Source organism: Hibiscus syriacus, unplaced genomic scaffold (genome assembly GCF_006381635.1).
Source record: "Hibiscus syriacus cultivar Baekdansim isolate YM2019G1 unplaced genomic scaffold, ASM638163v2 tig00110114_pilon, whole genome shotgun sequence".
Taxonomy (NCBI): Eukaryota; Viridiplantae; Streptophyta; class Magnoliopsida; order Malvales; family Malvaceae; genus Hibiscus; species Hibiscus syriacus.
Genome location: NW_024062594.1, coordinates 1,720,612 through 1,728,677, shown reverse-complemented (window position 1 = coordinate 1,728,677; position 8,066 = coordinate 1,720,612). Strand labels below are relative to the sequence as shown.

Genomic DNA, 8,066 nt, shown 5'->3' with positions numbered 1-8,066 from the left:
TTCACCATGAAACCGATATACGTTAATGATAGCTACCGAACAACAACGGAAACATACGAAATGTAGCACGCAAAATCTCATTACAAATTCGTATAATTCATACGTACGATGGCATTTGGTTCTAACTATTGACAGGAATTGCAGCAGGCAATAGAAAATGGCTGTTTCCCTTTCTCTGTTTTGTTTATGGAATTGGGTGTATAACTACCTTTCCGGTCGCTCGATTTGTTTCAATGTATGCGAAAGCCTCGGCGACTTGAGCGAATGGGAATGGCCCCTTGGGGTCAACAACTGGCTTCACTTTCCCGCTCTCTAAATACGGATTTAGTTTCTTGAGAACCTCCCCATTAGAAGTAACAACAAATCTGAAACCAGGTGGTGTAACAGCGCCGGTCAGGGCCGCGACGCTACCGCCTTCTTTTACTGCCTTTACTGCCTTATCACATTGTCCTGTAACCAAGATGAAACAATCAAATATGCAAAGCGGTCCCCAAAAATCTCAGCGTCCTACAAAGAAACACCGAGAAAGATTCGAATTCGGCTTAGGCATGCCATACATATTTAGGAAGAACGTTATTATCTTACCAACGGCATCAATGACTACATCGAATTTTTCTGGGAAATCTTCGAAGTTCTCCTTTGTGTAATCGATAGCCAAGTCGGCACCTAAGCTCTTCAGCAATTCCAGTTTTCCGGTACTCGAAGTAGCTGCAACTTTCGAAGCACCGAATACTTGTTTTGCTAACTGCACAAATGGGAAGAACAATATTCAAAACGCTAAATGCACGACCATAATGTAAGAAGCTAGAAACTTAAAGCACATCGGTGGTGCCTTATTCAAAACTTTCAAGGCAAGTGTTAAATTTATTGCAGAAGAGGCAAGTTTCAAATGACGATGGGATGCCATACCTGAATCACTAAGCTTCCAACACCACCAGCACCATTCAGAACAAGAATTGATTTACCGGCAGAAAAGCCGGTCCTCTCGAGAGCCTCGTAGGCCGTTTCAATGGCAAGAGGAAGGCCAGCAGCTTGGGAGAAATCGAGATTTTTGGGCTTTAATGCCAGCAGCTTCTCTTCAACTGCAGTGTACTCAGCAAGGGAACCAAACTGCTTAGGACCTTCTAATGCTTTCTCATTTATGTTTCCGTACACTTCATCTCCTTCCTTCAGCTCCTTCACTTGACTCCCAACCTTTACCACCACACCAGCAACATCATAGCCTGGAACAGTCTATAGGAAAACCAAGTCAAAAACGGATTCAGAGACAAAAAGAAAAAAGATGCTTTTAATTGAGAGTAGAACTCAAGACCTACTTACTAAACGGATGCTCTAACCAACTGAGCTATGGAAGCCACGGAATGAAACCAGATTTAAATTATATCAATCTCTCTCTTAGTAATATGATTACTATCAAAGTTGGAGAACTTTTACAAACAATTCCTGGTCGTTTCAATGGAAAACCAGTGAACAGGAAACTTCAATCCAAACTAAAACTTGCAGGCAAAGGTAAAGGGAGAAAAATTACCGGAAGAGGAGAATCGGTAGCCTTAAACTTGCCCTGCCTCCGCTTTGCATCAACAGGGTTAAGAGCAGCAGCGACCACTTTTATCAGCACCTGATCTTCCTTCACTTCTGGAACGGCCACTTTCTCATCAAACTTCAAAACATCGACACCACCGTATTCCCCATATATCCAAGCCTTCATTTCGCTGGGCACCGCCGTCGATTTGGCTGTTTCAGTTGCAGAAGCGGCTTGAGAACTCGCACTGACCCGTAGTGGAACACGACCGAATGAAGGCGATGACGTGCCCTTCGGGGTAAAGGTGGTGCTCGGTGATTTCCTTCTGGTTTCCGGGAAAGCTAATGAAGGTTTGTTGAAAGAAAGTGGCAGAGGAGAAGGGAAGAACTGGAGATGGGGTTTCGGAAGTGTGGCTCTCATTTTTCTTTTCCAATGCCCTTCAAGTGTCGGACACAGCGGCTTATCTCCTCCTCCCGATATCACTAACAAATAAATGTTTTTCTGCCATGAAAATGAGAACCACAATAATTTTTAAAATCCCAAAGCAGTAAAAGAATTCTGGAAAGTGCTAGAGTTTTATCACCAATCAATATCACTCGTGATGACTGATTGATCCGTAATTTTTTTATGCAAATATAAATGGTTAATTTTATTAAAAACTAAATGTAAATTAAATATACAATTAAGTATTTTTATAACTATTGACATTGGTATAAGAAATTTTTTATTTGTAATCACACAAAAAATCAAATAAAAAATTTATAAAAAACTTTAACAAAATATGAATACAAATAAACTTGACTGTATTAAGAAATAAATCAAAACATGAGATTAAATTATTGAAAGATCATCAATAATATTAAATTAAATTTAAATTTTGTGAGAAAACTATCGTCGAACGTAAATTGCGTACCTAAATCTAATATGAGGATCTAAAGTAAGAAAGATCAATATGACAACAAATAAGCATCATCTTAATAAGTTGAGACAATATTAAATCCAACCCTGAAAAAATGAAATAAATATATCGATTAAAATGATCAATAAAGAAGATCAAAATTGTGTCAAAAGACAAAAAAAAAAATGTGACATAAAAATGTAGTTGTTAAAAACAAAAAAGGGAAAAATAAATACGAATGGAAGATAAAGAATTTTAACGGTCGACGATCAGCGTTGTCGGCCAACAAATATGAATAATAAAAGGGACGAGTGTGCAAAAAAAGAGATAGAGAGAGAAAATTAGGGCTAAACTTGATTGATTCGTAATTAGGTTCTAATTAAGTGAATATTGTTAATGGTGTAATAGTTTAATGGGTAAACTATGTATTTAGTCATCCAACTATTACTTTAGATTTGTTTAAGTTATCTAACTATTTTCTTTTCAAAATCATATATAATGTTACATTTTGGTTATGTTTTAGTCATTTGTTATTAAAATAAACAGAACTATCGACGTTTCATTCTTATTATTATTCAATAATGACATGACATTACCTTATGGTGACACATCATAATTATTGTTAATCTTTTAATGGTGAATAATCAAAACATCAAATGTAATTTAAAATTTTACCCTATTTTAAAAACAAGAAACTCAAATATAATTTAAATTTTTGAAAATTAATAAAATTTTAAGTATTTGTAAAAAAGAGTTAACATCAAATGAACCAATTAGTCGTTATATTAATAAAGTAATCAAATAATAACTTTTTATTTATAAGGTCATTCACTTTATTCAATTAAGTAAATATTATATGAATTAAACGATTTCATTAATTAAGAGATTTATTGTTATTTTTTAAAGTTTGAGCATCACATATACAAAAATATGAGTGTTTATTATCAAAAGATTGAAAGTTTTCGAGAAGATATTATTTTGTATTTATCCCAAATTTATTAGAGAAAAAAATTAAAGTAAAATACAACTTAAGCACATTTTTTATTCTTCTCCTAACGTTTTTCTATTATTTTTATTCCAATTTAACTTCTTACATCTCTTGTCTGATTATACTAAGTCACCTTTTTGTATTATTAATTTTGAATAAATACAAAATAATATCTGCTTAAATATAACTCTTAATTATTTAATATTAAACGATCATACTTTCAATATTCATAGTAATTAAACTTAAAACCTTAAAAAATAACAATTATTTTTTAATTGTGAACTCGCTTGGTTTGGGATTATGTTGTAGTATTAACGTGTAACGAACAACCAGTAAAACAGCGTGAGAAAGCACAACAGCCGGCCAGTAAAACCTCTTCAAGCCATTGTGATCAAAACATTGCTTCTAAAACTTTAATGACCAAAAGAAAAAGGTTTCTAAACTTTAGGGACCATGATTATAGTTTATCCTATATTATCTGCACGGTTATGCATAGCAAATTAAGATAAAACGAACGATGGTTATTGAAGCAAACCTTTTAGGTGCCGTTTCGTACACAGATCTCTCTCGCTCTTTCTCTCTAATCCCCATTTTATTTCGCTCTCCTAATAGGTAATTTCGAAACCCTAATTTCTTTAATTCTAGAACTATTCTTTTAATTAGTTCTCTTTTTGGGGCCAAGTTGAAATTTGTTGTTTGCTTTCGTTTGTATTTCATTTAAAAATTTATCACTCATTACGATTTCGTTAAATTATCATAGACGAGAACCAGACTACTCCAATTCGTTAGATTTGACTGATTATATTCTCTGATCTGTCTGTTTTCTATCGAAATATGTAATTTTAGGGCAAGTTAGGGGTTTTACTGTTCTATCTATCTATCTATATATATTAATCTGAGTAGGCCTATTTTTTACTGTTGTTAGAAGTTTAAGTCCTTTGGAAGCTGAACAGACTTCTTTTTTTTTATTGAACGAACTGCTTGGATCTTGGATTTTGTTAGAAAATCAATTGGAGTTTCAAATCATATCGTTTCACCATTTCATGTTTTTTTTTTTAAATGTGGAATGCAGTGAATCATTTGCTCTGGTTCTCCACAATTTTTCCAAAGCTGGTTTATCTTGTCGATTTGCTTATGGTACGTGTCTGTATTTTTTTTTTGAAGGTATTGAAATGGCGGAATCAAATCCATTGAGGAAACCTGTTTTCACCAAGGTGGACCAACTTCGCCCTGGCACTAGTGGTCACACTCTTACTGTCAAGGTTGTCAGTACAAAGATGGTACTGCAGAAGGGTCGGGCCGATGGTCCTCAGGTTCGCCAAATGCGAATTGCTGAATGCTTGGTAGGAGATGAAACCGGAATGATTATCTTTACTGCTAGAAATGAACAAGGTATATTCTTGTAATTTGTGTAATATTTTTATTTTTGTTGTTACTAGAGGTTTCACTTGTCATGCATCTTACAATGTCAAAATTTAGTTAGTTTATTTTTTACTTTTTGCATTTTCATTGGGGAATTTTTCCGTCGCTGGTCATTTTTTGTATTGTATTCTCTTCTCTTTTAGACAAATAATGCAGCATTGGTTAGATGGTTTGTATTTTATGTACTATGCATTTTTTCATCGCCTTGTGGAATAATAGAAGTAAAGATTGAGTGTGGCCAAATTCCTTCAACACGATTAATCTGAGATTATGGTTGATGGTAGTTTCTGGGAATGGAACGAATGCTAGTTGTTGCTTTTGAAATGAAAAGGAGATATATCTTCATAGACACTTGAGTAACCATGCCAAATAGGGATCTCATAGCAAGCAGTGTTTGGTGGACCTGTTTTCTAATCACCCATATGCCTTCTCAAATTATCTCCATTCTTCAATGTAGATAAGTTGCATGCATCACATGCTTCCAGATTTAACATATGCTAGTCTTTGATCATTGTCGATGCCCTGTTTCGGCAATTCGATGTTTGAACGTTAACAGCTTTGATTCATACGGATCCCATGATTCTAACCGATTACAATTCCTTGCAAAGTCATTGTCTCATCAGCTCATCCAATTAGTAGCACATGACAATCTGTAATGCCCTTAACATAAAGGAAAACTATTACTATTCGAATATTGCATTGCATCTATAATGATGCCAAACTTTGTTATTGCGTATTGTTGACCTCAGAGATGATGTTTTAGGTGTTCAAGTGCATTCTGCTGCTTATAGTTGACGACTGAACTCATCTATCTTGTATTTTCTACTGATGCGAAACCCTTATTTCTTGATTAATATGGAGTGGGATGCAAAATCTTTAGATTTTTGGACTTTAATTTTACTATATCCAAAGAAAGCAGAATAGTCTGCTACCAAGTTACACAAGCTGGTCCATTCACCCAGAAACGCTACTAAAGCTCTTAACTTGGCTGAATATATCCTAGCTTTTCTACATGTCATAAGGTAATATAAGTTAAAGAGAACTAACAATAGATCAAACAGCTACTACAATATGTAAGAATGTAGCTCTTGGAGACTTTGATTTTCCAGATTGTCTTCTAGAGTTGCCTTACTTCTGAATATGATACATGTATGCAGTTCAAGTTAACCTCAGTAAGACTGGACAATTTCCCTCTGAAATCGTTGATCCTCCAACTAAGTTCGTCTGACTAGTTACCAGGTGCTGTTGCTATATTACATGTCTGTAAAATGCTTTGCGTAACTGCCTTTGAAAGACTGAAACTACAAGGCAAAAAAAGAAAAAAAGATTTACGCTCATCTTCATTACCAAGAGTACAAGTACTGAGCTTAGTGTTATATATCCCGAGCCTCAAGTCTGGAAAATCTTCTCAAATTGTCCAAAATTGCAAGTCAGGGTATCAAAGAAAATTTAAGCACATGCACAGGGAACCAAATTAACCATACTGGGAGTGAAATTTCTTATATGAGATCTTACTTGATAGTGATTATGAATTTGTTTCTTTGATCATTTAAATATTTCATTGTCTTGTTATTATTCCCAAGTCAGATAGGGGAAGCAATGGACATGCTTTCTTTGTTGGAAGGTCACAGTTCTAGTTACAACTAACATTGTCTTTTTCTTTTTTGGCAGTGGACTTGATGAAAGAGGGGACTACCATAACTCTTCGCAATGCAAAAATTGACATGTTTAAAGGATCAATGAGGCTTGCTGTGGACAAGTGGGGCCGTGTTGAGGTTGCTGAACCTGCTAATTTCACTGTGAAGGAAGATAACAATCTGTCACTCATTGAGTATGAATTGGTTAATGTTGTTGAAGAGTAACCTCAATGGATGGTGTTTGCATTGCTTTCATATCGCAACCCAAAATAAAACCAACTCCAGTAAATGTGTTACCCTGATCTACGCAACATCCCATCTTCAAAAGGCTTATGGAAGTTCACTTTTTGGAAGGAAAAAATCTGGAAGCTAGTGTGTAGTTCTCAAAAGTTTCTTTTTGCTGTTGCAGCAACAAATCCAGCAGAACCTTTTGGTTGCACCTCCAAACAGATGGTGATGGCTGTAAACTTTAGTGTTAAGAACAGCTAGCTTTTAGAACTTGCTTTCATTTCTGGGCTGTGAACTGTTTTCTGTTTCGCTTTTAGATTATGCTCAAGAAGTTTAATGTTATAAAATGTATTCCTACAGATGACTCAACTTATCTCTTGCTAGTCTAAACTTTTCTTCTTCCGGTCTAATGCTTTTTCTTATTCATCTTTCTTTGATTTGGGAAGGGGACTCAAAAGTCAAAACCAATATTTTCGAGTACGGAATACATGCAAGGTATGATTTGGCCAATTCTTTTATCCGATCTGTCGAGGTTTCTGGATAGCTGTCCTGATTATGATTTTGTGGAGTTGAGAATTCCAGGACTTAAATTGTTATCGTAAGAAGAGGTTCGGACCATACAGGCTTCAGATCCAGGTCATTGGAAAACTGTTCTTTATGGTGGTATGTGGGTGAAATGGCGTGAGCCAAAAATACATGGGACAAAACTGAAAGCTCCCTCTTCTTTTTACCTTGGTCGAAAACTGCTATTTTCTTTAATGAATTGGCTGTACCATTTTGCCATTCCCTCAATTAATATACCTGAAAGTAGACAAGAATGGAATCGATAGATAATGTTTGTATTCAGATATGTATTGGGTGAATAATATTTATTTTGATTAAATTTACATATATGAATAAAGTATTTCCGATAAGATACAGTCGAACAAAAAGATTACAAAAATGTATTTAGTTATAATATATCTATCTTATACAACTGGTTGACGTCATGTAGACATACATATGCTAGAATTTGTATTACATGATACGAGTTTAACAGTGGGTTTAAAAATATTTTTGAAATATATATATATATATATATATATATATATATATATATATATATATATTAGTCGTATAAAGTTTTTGTATGAGATAAATATATAAAATTTTAATATAGATATTATTAATAAAATAAAAATTATATAAAAAAAATTGAATTTTAAAATAAAAGTGTTTACCTATATTCTCAGTGGACCCTTCACTAATTTGGGGTATAATATGAGTCTATTGAATTTTAGTCATCTTTACTTTAATTAAATTTAAAAGTATTTTTATTATTTAAAATATTGAGAAGATTATGTTAACTTTGTTATTGATTTAGAGTTTAGG

At 34.0% G+C, this 8,066-nt stretch overlaps 2 protein-coding genes across 2 annotated transcripts; one reads left to right on the top strand and one right to left on the bottom strand.

The window, feature by feature from the left end:
• On the bottom strand, positions 1 to 2,015 carry LOC120215265 (2-methylene-furan-3-one reductase-like). Its single transcript, XM_039212989.1, has 4 exons — positions 1,529 to 2,015; positions 910 to 1,233; positions 586 to 745; positions 1 to 450 (listed from the first exon to the last, which is right to left on the bottom strand). Exons 1-4 carry the CDS (start codon positions 1,940 to 1,942, stop codon positions 185 to 187), a joined length of 1,164 nt encoding a protein of 387 aa, XP_039068920.1. The 5' UTR covers positions 1,943 to 2,015; the 3' UTR covers positions 1 to 184.
• Positions 2,016 to 3,967: 1,952 nt separating this feature from the next.
• On the top strand, positions 3,968 to 7,105 carry LOC120215269 (uncharacterized protein At4g28440-like). The gene is made up of 3 exons (XM_039212994.1): positions 3,968 to 4,020; positions 4,573 to 4,800; positions 6,502 to 7,105. Exons 2-3 carry the CDS (start codon positions 4,581 to 4,583, stop codon positions 6,690 to 6,692), a joined length of 411 nt encoding a protein of 136 aa, XP_039068925.1. The 5' UTR covers positions 3,968 to 4,020; positions 4,573 to 4,580; the 3' UTR covers positions 6,693 to 7,105.
• The last annotated feature ends 961 nt before the right edge of the window (positions 7,106 to 8,066 follow it).

Excerpts from the sequence above, each read along its gene's own strand:
- LOC120215265 (XM_039212989.1), bottom strand. The coding sequence starts at position 1,942 with ATGAGAGCCACACTTCCGAAACCCCATCTCCAGTTCTTCCCTTCTCCT. Across the intron at positions 1,234-1,528 it reads CTACCGATTCTCCTCTTCCG|ACTGTTCCAGGCTATGATGT; the intron begins GTAATTTTTCTC and ends GTTTTCCTATAG. Across the intron at positions 451-585 it reads TGTAGTCATTGATGCCGTTG|GACAATGTGATAAGGCAGTA; the intron begins GTAAGATAATAA and ends TCTTGGTTACAG.
- LOC120215269 (XM_039212994.1), top strand. The coding sequence starts at position 4,581 with ATGGCGGAATCAAATCCATTGAGGAAACCTGTTTTCACCAAGGTGGAC. Across the intron at positions 4,801-6,501 it reads TACTGCTAGAAATGAACAAG|TGGACTTGATGAAAGAGGGG; the intron begins GTATATTCTTGT and ends CTTTTTTGGCAG.